A 27,534-nucleotide genomic window follows, 5' to 3' on the forward strand; every position below is an offset into this window, starting at 1 on the left:
ATAGTTTTAGTAGTCTAAATATATATAATTGTGCAAACAAGATTTAAACAACTTAGGATAATGATTTAAAATATTATTTATTTGTTTATTTGTATTTGTTGCATTTCTATCCCACATTTTCCCACCTTTTTGCAGGCTCAATGTGGCTTACATATTACCGTTATCGGCATTAGCCGATTTCGGTCTGAACAAATACATGGTTTGAATGAATACAAAGTGAATTGTGGTAGAATGAGGTACATGTAAGGTATGTACAATTGGAGGAACTTACTTTTATTACCCTTGTTTTCCAGAATGTATCATTAAGGGATATCCAAGAAGACCTTGAGACCTCACCACTACTCCTGGAACCCTCACATGTCCTTCATAATGAGATCACTGGATTAGTTCATAATGTAACAGAACGTATGTATTTTACTATCTCCATATGTGAATTATAATACTTGGATTCGGATGACTACTGATGTAATTTTACCTAAAATAGCAATACTTACCAGTATGTTTATCAAGGATATTGCTAATGAATAGTTTTTGTGCCTTCACTTTCTCAGTTTGAATAATATTGCATTAAGTGTTTTACATGGAGCCCAAGTTTACATAGAATATAGAAGTCAAAATGTAAACATTCCAGGATACGCTGAGTTCTGGTGGTGGTTTAGAAAAGCATCTTTTGACATAGGGCCTTTCCTAAAATACCTACAGAAGTGCGTATGTATTTGTCAGCATGTACAGTGGGAGCAGCCATTTTACAAATATAAACATTGAAAAAATGAATGAGACAGATCCACAGGCTTCCACATGGTGGTGTGGCACTTATAAGTGGAAGTAGCGATTTCACAACTTCCATTTATAAGTGGCACCAGTTCCACATATAGCTGCCTTATTTTAACATATAAGTGCTGCTAGTTAAGTAGTGAGGCTGCAATTTTAACTTAGTTTCGTTTTGGAGGTGGGCATAAACTACATGGGATGAAGGAGAATGACTACATTATTCCCTTGTATAAAGCCCTGGCTGAATGAGCACCTTTATTATTTTTTTTAACTTATAGGTGCCTTTGAGCAGGTGACAATTTGTATCCATATAGGTGTACTTCCTTTTTAAAATAAGAAATACATGTGTACATTGTAGACCTGCCCAAATCTTGCTCTCTTGAAATCTGTACATGCTGTGGATAACTACATGTAAATAGTGGTTTTTTGAGGGCCCCTTTTACCAAGCTGCGTCAAAATGAGGCCTGCGCTAGTGTCGGGCCCCCTTTTAATGCAGCGGTCAAAAGGTAGGTCTTGCTTTTCTGCAGGAATTAGCTGTGCATCAAGTAAAGCACTTGCACAGCCATTTCGGGGGGGGGGGGGGGAGCCCTTACTGCCACCCATTGAGGAGGCAGTAAAGGCTTCCGCGCTAACCCAGCGGTAACCGGACAACGTGCGGCACTGCCCAATTACCGCTAGGTACACATCGGTGCTACAAAACTAAATGTATTTTTGTAGCACCAGATATGACGGTGTGTTGGGGGTGGGAAGTACTGCCGGGCTGCTGTGGTAGTCCGGCGGTACTTCCTTTTTAGCAAGTAGTAAGCCCGCACTGAGCTTACCCGCCGCTTTGTAAAAGGGGCCCTGAAATTGGTATATACACATGTATGTTATCTACATATGTAAATGTCACTATTTGTACAAGGATGTGATTCAAAGATAATGGCCAATGTGTTTAGTCTTAGCCCTGTGTCAATCAGTTATTCTTTATAATTTCTTAATAGGTTAACATGTTACTTTGATTTTTTTTTTGTTTAGTATTTCATATATCGTATGTTTTATTTATTATTTTTCTCTTTCAGTGACATTTTACTTGAAAAATCTAATTATAAATATGGCAAAATCAGCATTCGTAATTGACAAGCAGGACGATTTGACCCCACAAATGGGTGATGTCATTTGATGTCAGCTGAGAAAAACCTAGAAAGTTTTTCTGCGCTTACCCAGGGTTCCTTGCACAATCCCCATAGTTCTTTTTTGTCTTTTTTTCTCTGCTCCCTCAATGGACATTTTTTCAGTACCAGAGGGAGTGTATTTTCTCTCTACCTTTCTTCATTGTGTTCCCACCTGCTGTCGGAAAGCTCCTCGTTTTTTGTGAACAAATATATTGAGTTTGATTTAGCATCTGATCTTTTCACCACAATGGCTCAGAAATAAGCCAACAGATTAAGGGCACGCTAGCATTTTTAGTGCGTGCTAAATGCTAAGTCGCCCATAGGAACATATGGGTGACTCTAGCATTTAGCCGCACTAATTTTAGCATGTGCTAAAAACACTAGCGTGGCTTAGTAAACAGGGCCCTAAGTGATGTCTGATCTGTAAGGGCCATGGTCATTGTTAATCTCCACTGCCTTTGCTCACTTGCAGTCACTATGCTAGAATGTCACAGAGAGGTAGGGGAATGGAAAGTGAGATTTCCTCTCCTTCAACCTCATTGCCATTGGCACAGAAGAGAGAGAAAGGATATGCAAGGCTGACAAACCAAAAGAAAAAAAACAGATACAAAAAAATAATGGAACAGGAGGGTAACAGAAGAAGCGGTTTATTACAAGGTTACCCGAAAAAAAATCCATCAACCATGATTCACTACTAGTCCAGACCACAAAAATATCATCAATATATCTTCGCCAAAGCATAATATTCTCTGTGAATTTGTTATTTTGCAAAAATTTATCTTCAAAACATGCCATAAACAGATTAGCTAATGAAGGTGCTACCATTGCACCCATGGCAGTACCTTTTATTTGTTTGTAAAAAGTACCTTAAAAAAAGAAATAGCTTTCTTTCAGTGCTATAGTGATAAGTTCCATGTTAAAACATACACCTATTGGATAATGCTTTCCTAATCACATCTAGAGCTTCATCCTGGAGGATATTAGTGTAGAGAGACACCACATCAAATGTAACCAAAATGATATCTTTATTTTTAATTTGTAGATGTTCTAATATGTTAATGATGTATGTGGAGTCTCTAATATATGAGGGAATAGATGGAACGAGAGGTCTTAAAAATACATCAGTAAATTTGGAAAGTGGTTCCAAAAGAGAGCCTATGCCTGACACAATTGGTCTCTGTGGAGGGTTAATCAAAGATTTATGAATCTTTGGGAGTATATAAATGGTTGGCATGCGTGGGTGTTCTACTCTAAGAAAAATACCTTCTTTGGTTGTCAAAAAACCAGCTTCAAGCCCGATATCAATGATTTAATGTTTTAAATTACTGATTGGATCGTTAGATAAAGGTAAATATTGTCTTTTAATTGTCTCTTAATTTCTTCAATGCATTGATCTTTATCCAATAGCATAACCGCACCCCTTTTATCTGCCTGTTTAATCACAATACTGTTACCTTTCTTCAGTCCTCGGCGTTACAATGGACTATAACTTAGCACTAGAGAGCCAAGTGGCATCCACAACAAAGAAAATGTTCCACTCAACGTGGAAACTCAAACGCATGAAGCAATTCTTCCTGAGGGAAACATTTCGCAACCTGATACAATCAATGGTACTAAGCCACTTAGATTACTGCAATGGAATTTATGCAGTATGTAAAGAACAAACCTTAAAGACTGCTCAAAACACGGCAGCTAGGTTTATATTTGGTAAAATGTGATTTGAAAGCACAAAACCCCTCCGCGAAAAACTACACTGGCTCCCAATCAAAGATCGCATCGCCTTCAAAATCTGCACCCTGGTTCACAAAATCATCTAAGGAGAAGCCCCGAGTTACATGACAGACTTGATCGACTTACCAATTAGAAATACATCCGAATCAACACGATCTTATCTAAATCTGCACTACCCAAGCTGCAAAGGACTTAAATACAAAACAACTTACATATCTAGTTTTTCCTACATAAGCACACAGCTGTGGAACGCATTACCAAAAGCCTTGGAAATGACGTACGACCACCTAAACTTCCGGAAATCACTAAAAACCAACCTGTTTAAAAAGGCATACCCTACCGATCCAACTTAAATGCCTAATCTCTGCAACACAACCAAACTAAAGCACGTAATGGACATAGCACAACTCTTCCGTTCTCCGCTTCCCTAATGTGGCTGTGCCACATGAACTTGATCTTACCACAACATCACCCTGTATTTGTTTACACCAGAGCCTGCAAAGGCCTCTCCAGTACTATGTAAGCCACATTGAGCCTACAAATAGGTGGGAAAATGTGGGCTACAAATGTTACAAATAAATAAATGTCTCAATTGCTTTCTTATTTTTAGAGATATTAAAGAATGGATGTTTATTCCTATTTTCCAAAATCTCAATGTCCCTGATAACCATTTGTTCAAAAGCTTGTATCATGGGATTGATTTGGGCGGGGGGCATCCAAACACTATTTTTTATAATTACAGATTCATTCTTTTCATGTACATGTTTATCCGAAAAAAAAAATCCAAAATTCTTAATTTCCTAGTTAATTTAAATAAATCGATACGTGTGTTGAATACATTATATTGTGCTGTTGGAACAAAAGACAGCCCTTTATTGAGAATTGAACGATCATGTTGATTTAATTCCCTTTTAGATAAATTGATAATATTGTCGTGTAATGAAGCTGGGTGTCTAACATTTTTTATTTCCAATAATCTTCTATTTGTCTCATTTGTTGATTCATAGTTTGTCTGTTTACTAATTGTTCACTGAATTGCCTCGACCTCTCCTTCCACCTCTCCCTTGTCCCCTTCCCGTATAATAAGGTAACCTCCCTCTTTGTTCTTTTGGTGGTACTGATTAATCTATTGTTGAACCCTTTTCCCAAATTTTCCCTAGCTGAAAAACCTTCTCTGAAAGGTTAGGTCTAGGAGGTGAGGTATATAAAGGTGCTGATGGATCAAATACTTCCTCATTATCACTTCTTATTCTTTTGGATTTGCGTTCAATGACAGGACTCTTCTTCAAAGTGTTATTCTGTTTATCAAATTTATCAGCATAATTTATGTTTCTTTCTAAATCGTCTATTCCTATTATCTCTCTGATGCCATGAGTACACATTATTATACTTATAATCTGTTTCATCTCTCTTATATTTATCATATTTCATGCTTTTCACATCTTTCTTGACTCATTCTAATTGCAAAATTAAAATCTTCAAACAGATCTTTAAAGCATAAGTCATTTTCTCTTAAGGAGACCAATTCTTTATCAAGATCTTCTTTTAATTTTTCAGTTTTCTTATTCGCTGTTTGTATGATCAAAATCATTAAGTCCAGAGAGCACTTATTGAGGATTGCTTCCCATTTAAGTAAAATGTCCGCATCTTCATTATACATCTTGGGTTCCTTATTAATTCTTAGTCCTCTCGGGATCATTTTATTGCGACAATATTCCAGCAACGTGAGAGAATGTAATTCAGTACGGACTAAACGTTTATTGAGTTTAAAATGGCCTCCTCCCAATGGTCCATCTGGTTAAATACATTAGAACTAAAACAATCTTTCGGTAGAAGATCTTCTATATGCGTATCAGTAAAACTGATAATATTATGCCAAGGTGAAAAAGACATCTTGCCTCACAGAAAGCAGACAGAAACAAAAAAAGGCAAAGATCTGCCACTGAAATAGCAAACCAAAAGAAAAAAGCAGATAAAAAAAAACAAAAAAATGGAACAGGAGGGTAACAGAAGAAATGGAAACTAAGAACTTCACATATGGTGTTCATAAAGATTCAGTTATGTCTTGCCACAGCTTGAGAAAAGAGAGATATCTAAGGTTGATCCTCCATAGATTGAATTCAGGAAACAAATTTTCTTCAAAGAATAGGACTTTGTCAGAGATAGGTTGCATAAGTGTAGGCACTCACTGCATGACTGACCTTGAGACCTTGAAAAATAGGAAAATGGGCCCAATGGTGGTTCAACATTCTTCAGCGCTTCAGATTCCTCATTACCAAAAGTTATAAGCACGTGCGTAACTTAATTCTTATATTTGCCGTCAGTGCCATGCATCAATAGAACCCATGGAGGAGTGGCCTAGTGGTTCAGAGCACCAGTCTTGACATCCAGAGGTGGCTGGCTGAAATCCCACTGCTGCTCCTTGTGATTTCAGGCAAGTCACTTAACCCTCCATTGTTTCAGATACAAACTTAGATTATGAGCCCTCCAGGAACAGGGAAATACCCAGTATGCCTGAATGTAACTCACCTTGAGCTACTGAAAAGGTGTGAGGAAAATCTAAATTAAAAAAATAAATAAATGTTAGTTCCGAAGACTAATGATTCCTCTCCAGCAGCTTCTACCAATGTTCTATCATCAAGCAAGCGTGGCTTAAATGAATGAAAACTTCAACACATTTTCATCAATTCATGAAGAATGTCTTCATTGATTTGTTTCCAGTGCATATGCCTTTCAAAACAGCTTAGTAATATTGGAAAGTTGATCCCAATCACACCCAAGCAGATATTTTCACAGCCCCTTACTGATCAGGAGATTCACACTCCTCTCCCCAATGGAGTAATTGTGACAATTTCAATTTGCCTGTATATATGTCGCCTGTTGCATGCACTAAAATATTTTTTAAAAGAATATCAGGAGGTGTTATCACAGAACAAAGAACAGGGACATTCTCCATTTTTGGTTCAAGGAATCCTGGGGAGAACCTCCTTCTCTTCCAAAAGTTAAAGATTGCACAGGGTTCCTGTTGAGCCCTCGCCATCACATGCCAGAAGCGTCTCACTGTCTGAGATTCTTACTTACCTGTTAGTCCAGAAGAAGGTGATAGAGGTCCTGTTCAAACTTCTAGAAAAGATGGAACTAAGAACACCAGATAATTTTGGGCTCTTCCAAATAAAATATAGGGGTCCTTTTACAAAGGCACGCTAAAAAATGGCTTGCGGTAGTATAGGCGCAGGTTTTGTGTGCGCTCCGATCCATTTTTTAGCAAGCCTGTCAAAAAGGCCTTTTTAAAATCTTTGCCAAAAATGCACGTGCAGCAAAATGAAAATTGCTGCATGTCCATTTTGGGTCTGAGATCTTATCACCAGCCATTGACCTACCAGTAAAGATTCACGTGGTAACTGGGCGGTAATGACCTGCCCATGCCAAATGCCTCTTGGCACGTGTCCGTTATGCGTGCCTGAAAATAACAAATATTTTTCAGACTCGTGTATCGGACACATGCCAAAAATGAAATGACCGCAAGAGCCACGCGGTAGTCGGGCAGTTACTCCATTTTGGCACGTGTTGGGCGTGGCTTACATGGCTTAGTAAAAGGGCCCCATAGTTGCGTACAGGGGATAACCTGCCTGAGCTAATACAGGATCGCTAAATGCTTTCAGCAACAATAGCTGTGCTACAGTTCACCATGAGGAAGCAGAAATTGCTTCCATTCCTACTACAGTTTTACTATCAGAAGAAAACCTAGACTGTACTTGCATACTAGACAACAATCCCAAAGATCTCAACAAAGAGACAGGGGGCAAAGTATCAACTGGCATTCCAGCTGAAACAGTCTACTTGTTTGTGACTGCACAGAGAGAACATAAGTAATATAATTCAGGCCATTCTACCTGTCCTTCTTATCAGAGATGTGATGTTCTGCCACCAGCCTGTAGGGGATCATCTCTTGAGAGAGTTTCACTGGGGATGAACTTCTAATCTCTTACTATTTGGTGTTGGTGTGCCTCAACTGGCAGGCTGATCATTACTGTTCACACCATGGCTGCAGTTTCCTTAAAGAGGCCATCTTGTTCCTGTCTGGATTCCTATATAAACCCAATCATTTTTTGGTTTCCTGGCCAGAGCTTGGAATGCATTACTTGCTGTTGCCCTGGGCTTTGGCCGGTGCTTCTCACTAGAATCCTATTCTTGTTAGATGCTTCTCGGTCCTGTTCTAGTCCTGCCTTGCTCTTCATCTTCAAGTGCCTTGCAGTTGGGATTCTTCTAGCTTTTGATTCTCTCCTCAGGTTCTGAGGTACCAGCAAATGGCTGGTAACCACCAGCACTGGAGAGCTCAAAACAAAGGGAACGTGGCCACTACAGGTGGAAGGCCCGAATCCTCCTGGACTTGGAACTTATGCAAAACTGTGCATGGACCTAACTCACCACTCTTGAGTCTCCTTTACTGATTTGAGAACAGGTATCCTTTATGCCTAATCCCAATTTTTCTTATACTAAAAACCCTTAAAATGTTTAAACAGAAAAAAAAACTATTGTAATTCTTATAGCCCAATCCTGGTAGTATTAAACTTGATTCCCTTCCCTTTATCAGCTATCAATATAAACGCTAATCAATGTGAAGGATTCTTCATCACTAATATTTCAGGATCAGAGTCTAAACTAACATTATGTCACCGCTAAAGCTCTTTCAACATCCTGTATCCCCCCTTCTCATTCCCCAAATATGTGAAAGGCTTGGTCCCCCTCCCCCCACTCCAAGTTGATTCTCTACCCTTTCCCAGATCTTCAGAACAGTCTGATCTAGCCTCCCTTTCTTAAATCCATTCAGCATTCTGGCCTGCCTTCCCTCCTCCCACCCCCATTCATCCTCCCGCCAGCAGGAGGAAAATGGTGCTTAACATTGTCAGCTTCCTGTGCTAAGTAAAGCTACTCAGGCCTATTCAGGCTCTGTATAGCCAAGCAGGCCAACATTATATTAAGCATTGCTCCTGCTGCTTGTCCTGGAATGGGGAGTACAAAGGCAAGATCATCAGAGCTGCATTTTGACTGTGCTACTCCTTTGGTTGGAGGTATGAAGTGAATCTTATCTCTACCTTCATACACTGGGTTTTACTGCCCCACAGAATTGCATGATTTTGCTCAAATCTGGTTGCACCATTCCTGTTATTGTTCACATCTGTGCAGAATGAGGAGCCAGCATCCACTCATTGTGGGCAGGTTTTGGAACCATCAGTTGTGCTTACCAAGGCCCCAGGGCAACTACCTCCTTACCCCACTCATATTACACTTCTAATGAAAGTCAGGGAAGACTTCACGTTTGTTAGCCCTCCCAGCAAGGATGATAACCTCTATCTAAGAAATTAAGAGATTATGACTACTTCTGAAAGCAATCCACCAAAAGATCTTATAATTTCAAATGGAAATAATTTGCCTTGTGGTAACTCCAAGAAGCTTGACCCTTTCACTTGTTTTCTTGCTATTTTGTCTATATCTCTTAGGTTGTATAAGCCAATGCAAATTCTTAGGTCAATGGATAAATACTTTCTTGAAGCTCCCAGTTTTCAGATAGTGAGTCTTCTTAGCCTTCGTTCATCCACTTTCAAGTTGTTGAACCAAAACTGTGGAATTCATTATGTTTAGATTTACGTAAAATTGACTCGCTATTGCAATTTAAAAACATCTCGAGACCTATTTGTTTCAGAAAGCATACTCACGACAGTTCATTCAATTTAGGCTACATGGATTTAATATGATCCTGGTTGTGAAATATGGATAAAGCTCTCATGTCATGCTATTGTTTTATATTGTATTTTATGTTATTTTTCTTAATTGTGCATGTTTGATTGTACTCTGCTATGAACAGTGGAATATTAATTTTTTAAAATAAAATACTAATTTAACCTTTCATCTTCCCTTCTAAGACTATCTGCAGTTAAGGTACATGTAAGTGCAACAGTAGCATATGACTCGCATTTAAATGAGATCCCTATTTAATACCATCTGTTAGATTCCAAACTTATGAAAGGGATTGTAGGTCACAAATCTCCCAATCAAGAAACCTCCAGTGCCTTGTGACAGTAATGTGGTTCTGGCTCAGTTCATAAAACCAAACCATCCTTTGAGACCATGGAGTCAGCAGATCCAAGTTCCAGAATTGAAAAGTTCTCTTAATTGTAGTAACTTCAGGATGAAGAGCGCCATTTGTGGGACAAAGACCATAGAAGTCTGTTCGGCTTTGGTCTTAGTTCCCCCTATGTGTTTAAATACTTGAAAGATATTAATAAACAGACAAATCTTTTCAAAGAAAGGCAAGCTACAGAACTAGAGAAAATTAAATGAAGACGAAGAAAGTAATCTTAAAAAGTAACATCAGAAACTTTTTTTTTTTTTACAGAAAAGGTGGCAGAGACCTGGAATAGCCCCTCAGTTATGGAAGTCAAAAAGGCATGGAATAAGCAAAGGATCCCTATATAGTATCAATGCAACATTTTAAATGACTTTCACACAAAGGCACAAAGAGGGGTAACCTGCATGGAGCAGCAGATAAAACTGTAGCCATCTTACTGGGCAGACTAGATGAACCTTGCTTTCCTTTATCTGCCATCATTTACTGTGTTACAGATTCTCACTTTGTGTGCTTGAATAAAATAGAAAGCAGTGGCAATGTCTGTTGCTCATTTTGTGTTCTATATCCACTGAAAAATATTTGCAACATGGTAATCTATTCAAAGTTTTACATCCACATTGAGCCTGCAAAGAGGTGGGAAAATGTGGGATACAAATGCAACAAATAAATAAATCCCATTACTGCCTTGATAATATCTTGAAGAAGCACTAGATTTGGACAAACAGTTCTACAAAGTCAACTGCTTCTCTCTCTACCTTGTGCTGTGGGTTGACCTATGTGTTCAAAGGGCAACCCTCAGCTTGGGATTTCCTATTTTATATGGCTAATTCATCCTGCTTGTCAAAATAAGAAAATGTAACACAGTAAACGATGGCAGCACCCACCTCTCTGCACAGGTTATAGTTATTCCGGCTTTAAATACTGGTTGGCAATTTGCCATCATTGCCAAGCACATACAGGCAGTTAAATATGATGCGGTCTTGGGACAATATATTTCCATTTCCATTTATTTCCATTTATGTAGTCTTATATCCCTCATTATCCAAATCAAGTTTGATTCTATGTGGCTTACAGTGTAACAGAATCAGTTAAAGTGGTTTAAATTATACATTTTATATTATAACCAAAACTATTGCTAACAGTATTTAACTTGCTATTTCAACATTGCGATGTCTTCTCCTCCCCTCCCCCTTGAGTTCCAATCACTCTTTTTTATAGTATATAATAATAACGTGATATAGAGTATACAGATTTGATCTTCCTCTGTCTTCTCCCATTTGCGGGACACAGACTGTAGAAATCTGTTCAGTGTTGGCCTTAGTTCCCACTACTCTTGCCCGACATAACACCTCACCAGCCATGTTGTGTTGCCATCCACTTTCTATTTAGGCATCCCCTGTGTTTATCCCATGCATTTTTTAATTCCCTTACTGTTTTTGATTCCTCCACCTCTCCTGGAAGGGCATTTCAAGTATCCAGTATCCTCTCTGTGAAAAAGTTGCTTACATTTTAAAAGGGGTTTTCCTATAGATAGCAGGATAAATCAAACACATACTCTTCTACCCCAAAGGGAGGTGACATATAAGCTTTGCATTAAACAGAGGGGACTTGTGAGATAGTGGTTGCATGGGAAGCCACACACTTGTTCAAACACACACTTCTAGGGTTTTCTGAATGCTGTTCATATTGGCACCACTGAATGTCATTACTTGCTTGTGTTTCTAATTTATCTTAATATCTGTGGAGAACTCCAGTTACAGATAAGTAGCAACATTTAACTGTGTGGTATTCATCAATGTGTTTTGCTGATATCTATGAACTGCACTTTCTAAACAAGTGATCATGCTCTTTTACTCTCGCATGTGCTGTCCCTCAGGAACCCATACGCCAATGCTTTTCAACATTTTCCTTGCACCACTTCTTACATAATTCAGTCTTTAGATGTAACATCGTAAGTCTATGCTGATGACGTCCAGATCTTGGATAGGATACATAATAACACCCAGGAAATAGGAACTCTGAGCAAGAAACTATCCTATATAACTGTGCACCAACAAAAGCTTAAATTGGTAAATGCCTGGAATGCCCTCCCTTATTAGGTGGTGGAGATGGCAATGTTAACGGAATTCAAAAATACCTGGGATAAACACAAAGGAATTCTGTATGGAAAGAGAATGGAACCAAACAAACTCAGTGGTGCTTAGATGGCGACTCCACTATTGGGAAGCAAAGCCAGTGCTGGGCAGACTTCTGTGGTCTGTGCCTGAAAATGGCAAAGACAAATCAAGATCAAGTTTGCATATGTAGTATCGTATCATACCTTACGCTATGAATTTATCTTGTTAGGCAGGCTTGGATGGACCATATAGGTCTTTATCAGCCATTTACTATGTTGAATCCTCAGAAATCACATGCACTGTTAATTAGATATAAAGATCCTCCCGCACTTGCCACTGATATACTATTAGCACAGACTGGTTTATTCATTGGTCATCTCCAGCTTAGATTAATGCAACTCTCTTCTCTAGGGTACTTGCAATAAGGATATACAGTGCAATCCGCTTAAGTGCAAGGGTCTGGGACCAGAGAAATGCATGCAGTTAACCGGAGCGTGCACTTAACCGTTGTGACCCAAAGAAGCTTGACATCTGATAAACATATGTACAGTACTGTTTATTATTATACATACAGTATACAGTCTCCGTTAACTGACGTTAGGCTTACTTGAAGTAATCAGTTATAGTCCTCTGTACACTATTGGGTCTGTGAGTTCCATAGACTAAGTCTGCCAGACGGTAAAAACTGTCATAGCACTGACATTCAGTGGCCTCCAGATAGGCCTGCACGGTGTTGAGACTCTCCAGCACTCTTGCAAAAGTGACAGGAGGAGGTTGTTGAATTTCGTCAGCATGTGCCTCGCTGCTTATTTTATCATCTGTTTCATCATCAGCCGTTGTTGCCTGCATGTAGGCACATATCTCGACATCAGTGTGGTTGTCAGCTGTTTGTAGATCGTAATCAACAGCTACGTAGGGATGAAACTCCTTTTCAGTATCACCGGCTGGGATGTCAATAACCTGTTCATCTGACGCATTTGCAACATCTGCGTCCCTCTCCACATCCTTAACAAAGCTTGCCCACTTGTAGCAGTTCACAATGGTTGCCTGTGTAACATGATTCCAGGCTTCTTTCTGCATATGTAGGGAATCCAACAGTGATAGATTACGAACCAGTTCAACAGCACGTTTATCCTTGCCAGTCTGGTCATCCATAACGCTCATCAGACAACGTAGCACAAGAGCCCGATAATGATGTTTGAAATTGGCTATTATGCCCTGATCCATAAATTGGATCAGAGAGGTAGTGTTTGGTGGCAGGAAGACCATCTTGACGTTAGACAGCTTGACATAATCCCTGTGTGCAGCACAATTATCACAAAGCAACAAAATCTGACAATTTTGCACCCACATTCTAGTGTCTAACTTCTTTAGCCACTGCTTCCAAATTTCCCCAATCATCCATGAATTTGCATTAGCCTCATATGACACAGGAAGTCGCTTAACTTTCTTGAAGCAAAGGGTTGTTTGCTCTTTCCAATGACGAGGGGTTCCAACTTCTCACTCCCATCCATATTGCAGCAAAGGAGGATCGTCAGTCGGTCCTTCAACATTTTACCTCCAGTAGTTTCGGCATTTTTGAATGCAAGTGTTCCATAAGGAATTGCTCGCCAGTAGAGACCTTTTTCTTCAGCAGTGAAAATGTCACAAGGTGCAAACTCGTTCAAGATGGTAGGAAGAAGTGAAACAACCCAATTTTCAGCACCAAAGTCATCAGCGTCTTGTTTCTCACCATGCTGTTTCTTGAATTTTATGTTGTTCCTCTCCTTCCATCTTTCCAACCATCCAACAGTGACTTTGAATTCAGTTAATCCAAGACTTTCAGCTAGCTGGTTAGCTTTCTCCATAAGCAGTGGACCACTGACAGGAAACTGCTCCTGACTCTAGAAAACCACCGAAGAAGAGCATCTTCTACCTACTCAGCTTTCCCCCCCCCCCCCCCCCCCCCCATTTTTGTTTCCGTTGTAGATTTGTATTGTTTTGCCAGGCTTTCACAAGCTGGTCTTTCTGCTTCAAGACACGTGAAATTTGACTGGGATTGACACCATATTTTTTAGCAATAGATGCTTGACTTTGTTTTCTAATTTTTTAAGAACTTCTATTCGTTCAGCCAGTGTTAAAGTCTTACAATTCCGCCACGACAACGACATTAACGACAACCCCAGTGTACACGCTAACAACATTCTTTCGCTTATTCTGCCTGTGGCAGTTAAAGGGGTGGTAAATTTGAAATCTCGTTGGTTGTCACGCGCCAATCGGCTTCCATATTCTGTGTGCGTGCTTATGCGGAGTCTTTCTTTCAGAGAAGTGGTCTTAAACCATGCATATAAGCGAATCTTGCAGCACTTATCAGTGGTGCGCTAAACCGAAGTTTGTCCCCATAGAAATTGATGGTGTCAAAAACAGGACCGAAGTATGGCAAGCAGTTAAACAGAGCATGCGCTTATCCGACGTGCACTTAAATGGAGTGCACTGTACATAGATTACAACTTGTTCAGAATACGGCTGTTAAGTTGTTAACTGGGTCCTGAAAATTTGACCTCGTTAACTCCACTTCTTTGTGCTGAACATTGGTTAGCAATACACCACTGGATTTCTTACAAAATACTCCTACTGGTATATAAGATCCATTACAGTAGGCACCCATTATACCTCTCATGTCTTCTGATTCCTTATTCAGCTTCCCATCTACTGTGCTCCTCACAACTTCAACAGTTATTTGCTGAAAGAAGAAACTACTTAGTTATGATTTTGTGTGACGCTGTATTTTTAGTATAGTGTGCTCTTCCCTTTGGAATGCTTTCCTTTCTTCATTTGTATTCAGAAAGTTCCTTGACCAGATTCAAAATAGACTTAAAAACTGTTCTCTTTATAGACACGTTTGAATGAGATCAGCTGTCTTCAAGTCTGGCGGCACTGTCTTTGGGGCAGATGCAGGAGTGTGAAACAGACTATTTCTTTTCATCTTTAATTTGTAATTAATATGGATTTCCTTTTCTATATTTTAAATTGATTTGCAGATGTGTATTTGTACAAAACTCTGAAAGCCTGCTAAAGGGTGGTATATCAAATTGAAATAAAACTTGAAAGTCTAATCTGACAGTGTTGTTGTAGTACACTGTCACACAGAGAGGCATATTTTCAAAGCATTTAGACTTACAAAGTTCCATAGTAACCTACAGAACTGTGTAAGTCTGTGCTTTGAAAATGAGTCTCAGAGCGATCTAAAATGAAGCAACAAGTTCTAGTCAGATTGTTCATATTCCTGAGATCTGTAGAGATGCCACAACTTAAATGAGAAATATGTGCAGATGCACAGTAGTCTAAATTGGGTACATCCACCAAAGAAATTGAAATTTGAGTTTGGTTGTGAGATTTTTTTTGTTGCATTTTTTAATAGAAATTTGTAATAACAAAAGGTGTATTCTTTTGTTTTTGTATGTTACAGAACTAGGAAAAAGTCAGTCAAGTCATACTGAACAACCTATGAATAACAGAGACCAGTCTGAATCTACAGCAAAAGCAGATGGCACGGAAAAGAAAAACACATGCAGTCCTAAACTGCAAGCTACATCAAATAAAGTAGAGTGCTCTTATTTTTTTTCTTATTTTTTAAGAACAAGCGAAAGCAAGTTTCATTTCTGCTACATTCAGAGATTTATTTAGCTTTTCATATTATTTTGCCTAATAGTAGAAAAGTTATTTTTGTAATCAAACTTGATTTTCTTCTTCTCTTTGTAACTTTGCTCCAAGATTAAGTATTCTGGCTAGCAGTCTATTTTTCTTCTTCTATGTTAAATGTTCTAGTTCCAATCTTAACTGGTTGCCCTTGTCTGTACTTTCTCCAGCTCTGAGCTTTTTCATGGCAGTGAGACCAAAACTCTTTTTATTAGCATTTTCCTGACGTTTTATATTGTTGTAGAATCACGGTACTGTCATTGTGGGGCCCTTTTACTAAGCCGTGGTAAAAAGTGGCCTGTGGTAGTGTGGGTGTGTGTTTTGGGCTACCCACGCATTAGCCCTCTCATGCCTTAGTACAATCGCCCCTGTGTGTAGCTTCTATTTTTACTCAACCAAGTATATGCCTAGCCTTTTGTAAATCAACTATAAAATCATAGGAAAATGCACTTATCTGGCTGCAAATACAGCAGGAACAGGCATTTGACAAAAAAAACGCATGCAAAAAATATAGTAGCATTTCTTGGAGCTTTGAACATGTAAGTAGCTGATTTTGCTACAAACGCATATATGTACCTGAATTTACAAAACTACATGTTCAAGAAGAGCCAAGTAATGAGACAAGCTCCAAAGCGAACGTATAGTGCATCCCCTGGTGGGAGGTCCTGGCTACAGGAGTACTTCCTACTTCACCAGGGTGATGCTCTCCTTTTAAGAGACCTCCCTCCTCCAAGGCAGCACAGGGGCTGTCAGACTGGAGGTAGGACTTCTCTACAGTATCCCTGTGGGTCTCCTCTGTGTACCTCTATGTCTCCCTCAGTCCTCCAAGTCTGCTACTATAGCCTCAAGAGAACGGGCTCGTTCTCTGAGAGCTACCGTGTTTCCCCGAATATAAGACACTGCCTTATATTAATTTTTGCGCCCAAAAAGGCGCTAGGTCTTATTTTCAGGGGATGTCTTAATATTTAGAGGAAACACGGTTGGCCCGCCCACCTTCCCTCCGTCGCTCCTGCAACTACCGGTAACCCCCCACCCGAGGTCGCCCCCCCCCCACCCGAGATGGCGCTCCCACCCGAAGTCGCCGGACCCCAACCCCCTCCGTCGCTCAGAAACTAACCTGAACTTAAGCCTCCTTTCACTTTCCTTCCAGTTCGCAGGAGCAGCAGGGCAGGGCAGGCCTCTCCTTCCTTCCGAGCCCCACCCTCGCCTGACGTTACGTTACGTCAGGCGAGGGCGGGACACGGAAGGAAGGAGTGGCCTGCCCTCCTACTGCTGCTGCTTGCTGCGAATTGGAAGGAAAGTGAAAGGAGGCTTAAGTGCAGGTTAGTTTCGGAGCGACAGAGGGGGTTGGGGTCCGGCGACTTCGGGTGGGGGCGCCATCTCGGGTGGGGGGGGACGACCTCGGGTGGGGGGTTAGTTTCAGAACGACGGAGGGGGGCCCGGCGATCTCAGGGGGGGGGGACCCTACTTACCGGGAAAAACAAAACTTTGCTAGGCCTTACTTTCGGGGGAGGCCTTATATTTTCTAAGGGCACCAAAAACCTCGGTAGGTCTTATTTTATGGGGATGCCCTATTTTCGGGGAAACACGGTAGGAGTTCTTTGCATCGGGTACAAACATATAACCTCTTACCAACTAGGAGATAATCATACATGTGACAGTGCAAAAGACTGGCTAGCACCCCTCTCATTGCTGGATTGCTGTCTGCATCTTAGTATTATTGAGTTGTTTAATGATTTAAAACTTGCTAAGGCAGTAAGGATATTAGACTATTAACATAGTAGATGACGGCAGAAAGAGACCTGCACGGTCCATCCAGTCTGTGGTATATTGTGTGATTTATTTAGTGTTTGTTTCTTAGAAAGTAATAAAATGTAATTAAAACTCTGTAAGAGGACTCCTCTCCTGTTATCACATGCCAAAGAGCAGACCATTGCGATGCCTCTGTGGTGGAGCACTTTTTAGGCCAGACCACTAAATCAATATCCTTTGATTCTGCATTTTTTTGAAAATATCTTTGTATGATAAATACAAATCTTTTCAAGTTAAAATGATCAGACAGTTCAGAACCATTTTTTCCTGAATTCATCACACTGTGTTCCTGCTATTATTTCTCTGAGATAATTCATTGTTTTCTCGTTTACTAGTCACTTCAAAATGTATCTTGTTAGGCTGATTGTTAACCTGGGTCAGTTCTTCCCCTCCCCGTCTTCCAAATGGAACTACATTAACTATTAATCAGCTTATGTAACCTGTTCCCAAAGAATCACTGAAAATTAATGATTGTATGTGTTATGAGCAAAGATCATCATAATCTTGTGTGCAATTTTTTTTAAGTTTAAAGCCTTGTTCATTTTTATCTTTCACAGCTATTTCTTAACATTTTCTTCAGATGTCATCCCAGACAATATGGTACTCATTTTCAGCCTGTGCTGTCATTTCCTTAATATGTATGTTCAGCACTGCTCCCTGTATAGGTAATGACACTGAATAAGAATGTACTGCAGTGATTATGCCAACACAATCCATTTAGTTAATGAAACAATAACTTACCTGTTTAATGGCTGAGTATTACTACTAAATTAATAATTTCCAGGACTGCCTCCATCCCATCCCGAACCTAGCTCACAGTTATATGGATAGTATCTGGTTGTTTAACAATTTAAACAGCCCAGTATTTTCTGATTAACTTTTAAAAACTTATGAATAGGGAAGTTGTACTAGCTGCCCATATTTTCTCCACCTCTGGCCATCTTCAAATCTAGGCTAAAAGCCCACCTTTTTGAAGATGTTTATAATGCCTAACCCCAGTTCACTTGTTCAGTACCCATGTCTGTTGTATCATTCCCACCTTAAGTAATTCTCTTATCCCTTGATTAGATTGTAAGCTCTGTCAAGCAGGGTTAGCTTAGCAGAGTTTAAAAAGGGGTTGGACGGTTTCCTAAAGGACAAGTCCATAAACCGCTACTAAACGGACTTGGAAAAATCCAAAATTCCAGGAATAACATGTATAGAATGTTTGTACGTTTGGGAAGCTTGCCAGGTTCCCTTGGCCTGGATTGGCCGCTGTCGTGGACAGGATGCTGGGCTCGATGGACCCTTGGTCTTTTCCCAGTATGGCATTATTTATGTACTTATGTATGTACTCTTACATGTTCAAGTTACAACGCTGTGTAAATCTAGTATCACTATAGAAATGATTAGTAGTAGTAGTAGGATTCATAGGTATTACTTTTTTTCTGTACAGTCCTCCTCCTCAACACTTTATCCTTCTTTTCATAGATGATTTTGTTGATGTCTGATTTTTTTGCCTATAACCTCTGCAATTTTTTTTCAGCTGCTGACTTTCCACTGATCCTTTCAAGTGGTGTTTATTTTTTACATAAGAACATAAGAGTTGCCATACTGAGTCAGACCAAGGGTCTATCTAGTCCAGTATCTTGTTTCCAGCAGTGTCCAGTCCAGTGGCGTAGCCAGACTGCCAATTTTGGATGGGCCTGAACCCAAAGTGGGTGGGCACAAAATTTTCTCTCTACCCCCCTCCCCCAGCAAAATTTAGTCACGCTAATCAGATGCATTTGTCACACAGGGTAAAGTGCTGCTTTTCAGTGCATCAGATTTCAGAAAATTTATTTAATAGCCTAACACCCTTTTCAGTGAGCTTTCAGAGGCCAAAACCTCCTGCCTCAGGTCAGTATAATGCTGTTATGGTATCCTCACCTGACCTAAGGAAGGAAGTATTGGTCTCTGAGCACAGGTACCATATTACTTTATCCTAAATTAAAAATAAAATTATTTTCTTTACCTTTCTTGTATGGCCATTTACTTTTTCTCATTGTGTCGCTCCCAGTCTCTAGATTCTGCTTTCCTTCGTTTTCGCTTAACTCTTCTGCCAGGTTTTCCTGGCCATTTGTCATTTTTCTCTCCTTTTTCTTTGCTTTCTTCAATATTTTTCTGCCTCTCTCTCTCTCTGTCCTGATTTAATTCATTCTTACTATCCATTCTTTAATTTCCTTCATCTACTTATGGCTTTTCATCTTTTTCTCACCCTTGTTCTCCCCATGCCCCTTCCTCTTATTCTCCAGTCTTTCACTACTCCCCTTTTCCATCCAGCAGCTCTCCTCTTTCTCTCCCCATCTATCCAGTCTCCCCTCTCTCTCCCCATCCTTCCAGTAGTCTCCCCTCTTTCTTTCTGCATCCTTCCGTCCAGTGTCACCTCTTTCTCCCTACCCTTTCATCCAGCGTCTTCCCTCTTTCTCTCCCCATCCTTCCATCCATCTACCCTCTCTCCTGATCCTTCCATCTAATGTCTCTCTCTCCCTCTTTCTAACCAGTGTCTCTGTATCTCTCTACCCTTTTCTGTTCAGTGTCCCTTCTCTCTCCACATCCTTCCAGTCTCTCTCCTTTCTCTCTGCATCCTTTCATCCATCTCCCCTCTTTCTCTCCCCATCCTTCCATCCAGAGTCTCTCTCCCCATCGATCCGTTTTCCCTCTTTCTCTCCCCATCCTTCCATCTGTTTTCCCTCTTTCTCTGCCATCCTTCCATCTGTTTTTCCTCTTTTCTCCCCATCCTTTCATCTGTTTTCCCTCTTTTCTCCCCATCCTTCCATCTGTTTTCCCTCTTTTCTCCCCATCCTTCCATCTGTTTTCCCCATCCTTCCATGTTTTCCCTCTTTCTCCCCATCCTTCCATGTTTTCCCTCATTCTCTGCCATCCTTCCATCTGTTTTCCCTCTTTTTCTCCCCATCCTTCCATGTTTTCCCTCTTTCTCTGCCATCCTTCCATCTGTTTTCCCTCTTTTCTCTTTTCCTCGAGGCCCGCCCTGCATGCCAGCACTAGCCCCAGCTCCCATTGCCGGCCACTGCTGCTTTTCCTGTTAAGCAGCAGGGCCGGCGCTACAAAAAGAAGAAGCGCTAACGCTAAGGACGAAAAATGTTTTAAAAAAAAAAGCGCGGCACCGGCAGGCACTGTCTAGGTAGCCTTGAGGCATTGGCTGCTAGCTCTGCAGGCTCCTCCCTTCTCTTACGTTACTGCCCCTGCGTCGCTCCAGGGGCAGTGATGGAGACGGGAGGAGCCTGCGAGCCAGCAGCCAATGCCTCAAGGCTGCCTAGACAGTGCCTGCCAGTGCCGCGCTTTTTTTTAAACATTTTTCGTCCTTAGCGTTAGCGCTTCTTCTTTTTGTAGCGCCGGCCCTGCTGCTCAACAGGAAAAGCAGCAGTGGCCGGCAATGGGAGCTGGGGCTGGGCGGGCCTGAGCTGAAATTGGGTGGGCCTGGGCCCAGCCACGCCCACCCGTAGCTACGCCCCTGGTCCAGTCCATGTTACAAGTACCTAGCAGGGTCTCTAAAAGTAACAAGATTCCATACTACTTAATCCCAAGGATAAGCAGTGATTTCCTCTTAATAACTGTTTATGGACTTTTCCTTCAATAATTTGTCCAAACATTTTTAAACCTACTTACATTAACTGCTTTTAGCATTTGCTCCGGCAATGAGTTTCAGAGCTTAACTGTAGATTGAGTGAAAAAATATTTATGCCTTTTTGTTTTAAATGTGCCACTGTGTAACTTCATAGAGTGTTCCCTAGTCTTTGTACTTGAATCAATGGTTTGCTATTTCAAAATGTTTACCCATTCTACTCCAGGGATTTTATAGACCTCTATCATATCTTCCCTCAGCCATCTCCCAAAGGTGAAAAGCCCTAATCTTTTTAGCTTTTCCTCATATAAGAATCCATCCGTTCCCTTAATCATTTTAGTTGCCCTTCTCTGTACTTTTTCCAGTTTCACCATATCCTTTTTGAGATGTGGCGACCAGAATTGCACACAGTACTTAAGGTGCGGTCTCACCATGGAGCAATACAAAGATATTATGGTCTTCATTGATGTATTATCTATTCTCCGAGGACAAGCAGGCTGCTTGTTCTCACTGATGGGTGACGTCCACGGCAGCCCCCTCCAATCGGAAACTTCACTAGCAAAGGCCTTTGCTAGTCCTTGCGTGCCGATGCGCACTGCGCATTCGCGGCCGTCTTCCCGCCCGAACCAGCTCGTGTTCGTCAGTCTTCTTTTGTCTGCGCTCGGGACGGTCGTGTTTTACCGCCGTTTCATGCCCCTCAAGTTGACCTCGCGCGTCTTCGCGATTTTCGCTAAAAAAAAAAAAGAGAGAGACCGATTGGTCTTTACCCTTTTCCCGGGTTTCCAGCTTTTTCCCCGTCTAAGTTTCCTTTCGGTTTTGGGACCGGCCTATTTGGCCTTGATTCGGGTTTTTCTCCCTTCTTTTTGGTGCCCTTCATCATCATCGCGAATTTTGATTTCGCCGGCGTGATTTTTCCGCGCATGTCATCAAAGTCTTCCAGTGGCTTCAAGAAGTGCACCCAGTGCGCCCGGGTAGTCTCGCTCACTGATAGGCACGCTTCGTGTCTTCAGTGTCTGGGGGCTGGGCACCGCCCGCAGGCCTGCAGTCTTTGTGCTCTTTTAAAAAACAGGACTCAGGTAGCGAGATTGGCCCAGTGGAACGCGTTGTTCTCGGGCTCTTCAACGACAACAGCACGGGCATCGAGTGCATCGACGTCGACAGCATCGAAGTCTTCGGCATCGACTGCATCGAGGCCTCTACCTTCGGCATCAACTGCATCGAGGCCCCTACCTTCGGCATCGTTGGTACTGAGGTATCGAAAGGCTGCGTCGACGTCAGTGGTACTGGGACCTCCGCTACTGCTGATGTCGTCGGACGGTGGTGCTTCGTCTGGAGTGCAGGTGAGGGCTTGTCCATTGCCCTGCTGGTGGCGGTGAGCCTTCGGGTGGGTCTCCCCCTGCCCTGAGGGCTCCTGCGGTACAGCCCCCCCCCCCCCCCCCCGAGATCGACCTTCTTCGGCCTCGGCCCCGAGGAAGCGACAGTTGGATTCTACGTCCTCCTCGTCGGTACCAGGAAGCTCCGGTGACATGCTTCGCTTGAAGAAGTCTAAGAAGCATTGTCACCGGTCTCCTTCCCGTCTCGGTACCGAGAACTCTGGGTCGCCGAGGCAGTCGGCACCCAATAGGCATCGGCACCGGGAGGACCGCTCACCCTCTGTTCAGGAGGTGTCGATGCGCTCCCCCTTGGACAGCCCGGCACAGCCTCCACGCCCGGAACAGACTCTGACATCGACGCCTGCATCGGCTTCTCAGTCTTTCTCCACAGCCGCTCTGCACGAGAGTCTCCGGGCCGTTCTTCCAGAGATTCTGGAAGAGCTGTTGCGCCCTTCCCCTCCGGTACCGGGGGTGCTTGCGCCTCCGGTACCGTCGAGTGAGGCGCCGGCTGGCCCCTTGCCCGAGGTGAGGTCTCCGGTACCGCTTGCGGTACCGGCTACGGCCGCCTCCCAAGCAGACTCCCCGACGACGTCGGTGGAGGGAGCTTCGCCGATGCTGGCGAGGGAGTCCACCTCTCGATGCTCCTACCGTGGCCGTGTTTCCACGGAGTCGAGTCGGGCACGGCTTCAGACGCAGGTTCGTGAACTTGTGTCTGATACCGATGGTGAGGCCTCGTGGGAGGAGGAGGAGGACATCAGATATTTCTCTGACGAGGAGTCTGAGGGTCTTCCTTCCGATCCCACTCCCTCTCCTGAAAGACAGCTTTCTCCTCCCGAGAGTCCGTCTTTCGCTTCCTTTGTCCGGGAGATGTCTACGGCCATCCCCTTCCCGGTGGTTGTGGAGGATGAGCCCAGGGCTGAAATGTTTGAGCTCTTGGACTATCCTTCTCCACCTAAGGAAGCGTCCACAGTACCCATGCATCATGTCCTAAAAAAGACATTGCTGGCGATCTGGACCAAGCCATTAACTAATCCCCACATTCCCAAGAAGATCGAATCCCAGTACCGGATCCATGGGGACCCAGAGCTGATGCGCACTCAGTTGCCTCACGACTCTGGAGTTGTGGATTTGGCCCTAAAGAAGGCTAAGAGTTATAGAGAACATGCTTCGGCGCCCCCGGGCAAAGACTCCAGAACCTTAGACTCCTTTGGGAGGAAGGCCTATCATTCCTCTATGCTTGTGGCCAAGATTCAGTCCTACCAGCTCTACACGAGCATCCATATGCAGAACAATGTGCAACAGTTGGTGGGCTTGGTGGACAAGCTCCCTCCTGAGCAAGCCAAGCCGTTTCAGGAGGTGGTCAGGCAGCTGAAGGCGTGCAGAAAATTCCTGGCCAGAGGGGTATATGATACCTTTGATGTTGCGTCCAGGGCCGCTGCTCAAGGTGTGGTGATGCGCAGACTCTCATGGCTGCGTGCCTCCGACCTGGAGAATAGGATCCAGCAGCGGATTGCGGACTCCCCTTGCCGAGCGGACAACATTTTTGGAGAAAAAGTGGAACAGGTGGTAGAACAGCTCCACCAGCAGGATAACGCTTTCAACAAATTCTCCCGCCGGCAGCCTTCAGCATCTACCTCCTCAGGTAGACATTTTTATGGGGGAAGGAGGGCTGTTCCCTACTCTTCTGGTAAGCATAGGTACAATCCTCCCTCTCGCCAGCCTGCGGCCCAGGCTAAGCCCCAGCACACTCGCTCTCGTCAGCAGCGTGCGCCTCAGCAAGGCCCTGCGGCTCCCCAGCAAAAGCAGGGGACGAGCTTTTGACTGGCTCCAGCAGAGCATAGCCGACATCAACGTATCCGTGCCGGGCGATCTACCGGTCGGGGGGAGGTTGAAAGTTTTTCACCAAAGGTGGCCTCTTATAACCTCCGACCGTTGGGTTCTGCAAATAGTCCGGCAAGGATACACCCTCAATTTGGCCTCGAAGCCTCCAAATTGCCCACCGGGAGCTCAGTCTTACAGCTTCCAGCACAAGCAGGTACTTGCAGAGGAACTCTCCGCCCTTCTCAGCGCCAATGCGCTGGGATTCTATTCCAGGTACTTCCTTGTGGAAAAGAAAACAGAGGGGATGCGTCCCATCCTAGACCTAAGGGCCCTGAACAAATATCTGGTCAAGGAAAAGTTCAGGATGCTTTCCCTGGGCACCCTTCATCCCATGATTCAGGAAAACGATTGGCTATGCTCTCTGGACTTGAAGGATGCCTACACACACATCCTGATATTGCCAGCTCACAGGCAGTATCTGCGATTTCAGCTGGGCACACGTCACTTCCAGTACTGTGTGCTACCCTTTGGGCTCGCCTCTGCACCCAGGGTGTTCACGAAGTGCCTGGCTGTAGTAGCAGTAGCGCTTCGCAGGCTGGGAGTGCATGTGTTCCCTTATCTCGACAATTGGCTGGTGAAGAACACATCCGAGGCAGCAGCTCTACAGTCCATGCAGATGACTATTCGACTCCTGGAACTACTGGGGTTTGTGATAAATTATCCAAAGTCCCATCTTCTCCCAGTACAGAGACTCGAATTCATAGGAGCTCTGCTGGATTCTCGGACGGCTCGTGCCTATCTTCCGGAGACAAGGGCCAACAATCTGTTGTCCCTCGTCTCCCGGGTACAAGCGTCCCAGCAGATCACAGCTCGGCAGATGTTGAAATTGCTTGGCCACATGGCCTCCACAGTTCATGTGACTCCCATGGCTCGTCTTCACATGCGATCTGCTCAATGGACCCTAGCTTCCCAGTGGTTTCAAGCTGCTGGGGATCTAGAAGACGTGATCCACCTGTCCACGAGTTTTCTCAAATCCCTGTATTGGTGGACGATTTGGTCCAATTTGACTCTGGGACGCCCTTTCCAAATTCCTCAGCCACAAAAAGTGCCGACTACGGATGCGTCTCTCCTGGGGTGGGGAGCTCATGTTGACGGGCTTCACACCCAGGGAAGCTGGTCCCTCCAGGAACGCGATCTGCAGATCAATCTCCTGGAGTTACGAGCGGTTTGGAACGCTCTGAAGGCTTTCAGAGTTCGGCTGTCCCACCAAATTATCCAAATTCAGACAGACAACCAGGTTGCCATGTATTACATCAACAAGCAGGGGGGCACTGGATCTCGCCCCCTGTGTCAGGAGGCCGTCAGCATGTGGCTGTGGGCTCGCCGTTACGGCATGTTGCTCCAAGCCACATATCTGGCAGGCGTAAACAACAGTCTGGCCGACAGATTGAGCAGGATTATGCAACCTCATGAGTGGTCGCTCAACTCCAGAGTAGTGTGCCAGATCTTCCAGGTGTGGGGCATCCCCTTGGTAGATCTCTTTGCATCTCGAGCCAACCACAAGGTCCCTCAGTTCTGTTCCAGACTTCAGGCCCACGGCAGACTGGCATCGGATGCCTTCCTCCTGGATTGGGGGGAAGGCCTGCTGTATGCTTATCCTCCCATACCTCTGGTGGGGAAGACTTTGTTGAAACTCAAGCAAGACCGAGGCACCATGATTCAGATTGCTCCTTTTTGGCCGCGTCAGATCTGGTTCCCTCTCCTTCTGGAGTTGTCCTCCGAAGAACCGTGGAGATTGGAGTGTTTTCCGACCCTCATCACACAGAACGAAGGGACGCTTCTGCATCCCAACCTCCAGTCTCTGGCTCTCACGGCCTGGATGTTGAGAGCGTAGACTTTTCCTCTTTGGGTCTGTCGGAGGGTGTCTCCCATATCTTGCTTGCTTTCAGAAAAGATTCCACTAAGAGGAGTTACTTCTTTTTATGGAGGAGGTTTGCCGTCTGGTGTGACAGCAAGGCCTTAGATCCTCGCTCCTGTCCTACACAGACCCTGCTTGAATACCTTCTGCACTTGTCTGAGTCTGGTCTCAAGACCAACTCTGTAAGGGTTCACCTTAGCGCAATCAGTGCATACCATTACCGTGTGGAAGGTAAGCCAATCTCAGGACAGCCTTTAGTTGTTCGCGTCATGAGAGGTTTGCTTTTGTCAAAGCCCCCCGTCAAACCTCCTACTGTGTCATGAGATCTCAATGTCGTTCTCACCCAGCTGATGAAACCTCCTTTTGAGCCACTGAACTCCTGCCATCTGATGTACTTGACCTGGAAGGTCATTTTCTTGGTGGCAGTTACTTCAGCTCGTAGAGTCAGTGAGCTTCAGGCCCTGATAGCCAGGCCCCTTACACCAGATTTCATCATAATAGAGTAGTCCTCCGCATTCACCCTAAGTTCTTGCCGAAGGTAGTGTCGGAGTTCCATCTGAACCAGTCAGTTGTCTTGCCAACATTCTTTCCCCGTCCTCATTCCTGCCCTGCTGAACGTCAGCTGCACACATTGGACTGCAAAAGAGCATTGGCCTTCTATCTGGAGTGGACACAGCCCAACAGACAGTCCGCCCAATTGTTTGTTTCTTTTGATCCCAACAGGAGGGGAGTGGCTGTGGGGAAACGCACCATTTCAAATTGGCTAGCAGATTGCATTTCCTTCACTTACGCCCAGGCTGGGCTGGCTCTTGAGGGTCAGGTCACGGCTCACAATGTTAGAGCCATGGCAGCATCAGTGGCCCACTTGAAGTCAGCCACTATTGAAGAGATCTGCAAAGCTGCGACGTGGTCATCTGTCCACACATTCACATCTCATTACTGCCTGCAGCAGGATACCCGACGCGACAGTCGGTTCGAGCAGTCAGTGCTTCAGAATCTGTTCGGGGTTTAGAATCCAACTCCACCCCCCTAGGCCCATGTTTATTCTGTTCCAGGCTACACTCTCAGTTAGTTGGATAAGTTGTTAGGTCAATCTCAGTTACGTCCTCGCCGTTGTGAGGCCCAGTTGACCATGTTTGTTGTTTTGAGTGAGCCTGGGGCTAGGGATACCCCATCAGTAAGAACAAGCAGCCTGCTTGTCCTCGGAGAAAGCGAATGCTACATACCTGTAGAAGGTATTCTCCGAGGACAGCAGGCTGATTGTTCTCACAAACCCACCCGCCTCCCCTTTGGAGTTGTGTCTTCCCTTGTCTTTGTCTTGCTACATACGGGACTGACGAACATGAGCCGGTTCGGGCGGGAAGACGGCCGTGCATGCGCGCATCGGCGCGCGAGGACTAGCAAAGGCCTTTGCTAGTGAAGTTT

General features: G+C 43.7%; 1 protein-coding gene across 1 annotated transcript in view; it reads left to right on the forward strand.

Moving 5' to 3' along the window:
• Positions 1-293: 293 nt before the first annotated feature.
• The window catches only part of LOC115459414 (bromodomain-containing protein 4-like), a gene marked incomplete at its 5' end in the record, with an annotated part of 60,077 nt that continues 32,836 nt past the window's right edge, over positions 294-27,534 (forward strand). The window contains 2 exons of the mRNA XM_030189242.1: positions 294-405; positions 15,352-15,485. Coding sequence (XP_030045102.1) covers positions 294-405; positions 15,352-15,485 — 246 coding nt within the window. The remainder of the gene's footprint in view (positions 406-15,351; positions 15,486-27,534) is intronic.

Source organism: Microcaecilia unicolor, unplaced genomic scaffold (assembly GCF_901765095.1).
Source record: "Microcaecilia unicolor unplaced genomic scaffold, aMicUni1.1, whole genome shotgun sequence".
Taxonomy (NCBI): domain Eukaryota; kingdom Metazoa; phylum Chordata; class Amphibia; order Gymnophiona; family Siphonopidae; genus Microcaecilia; species Microcaecilia unicolor.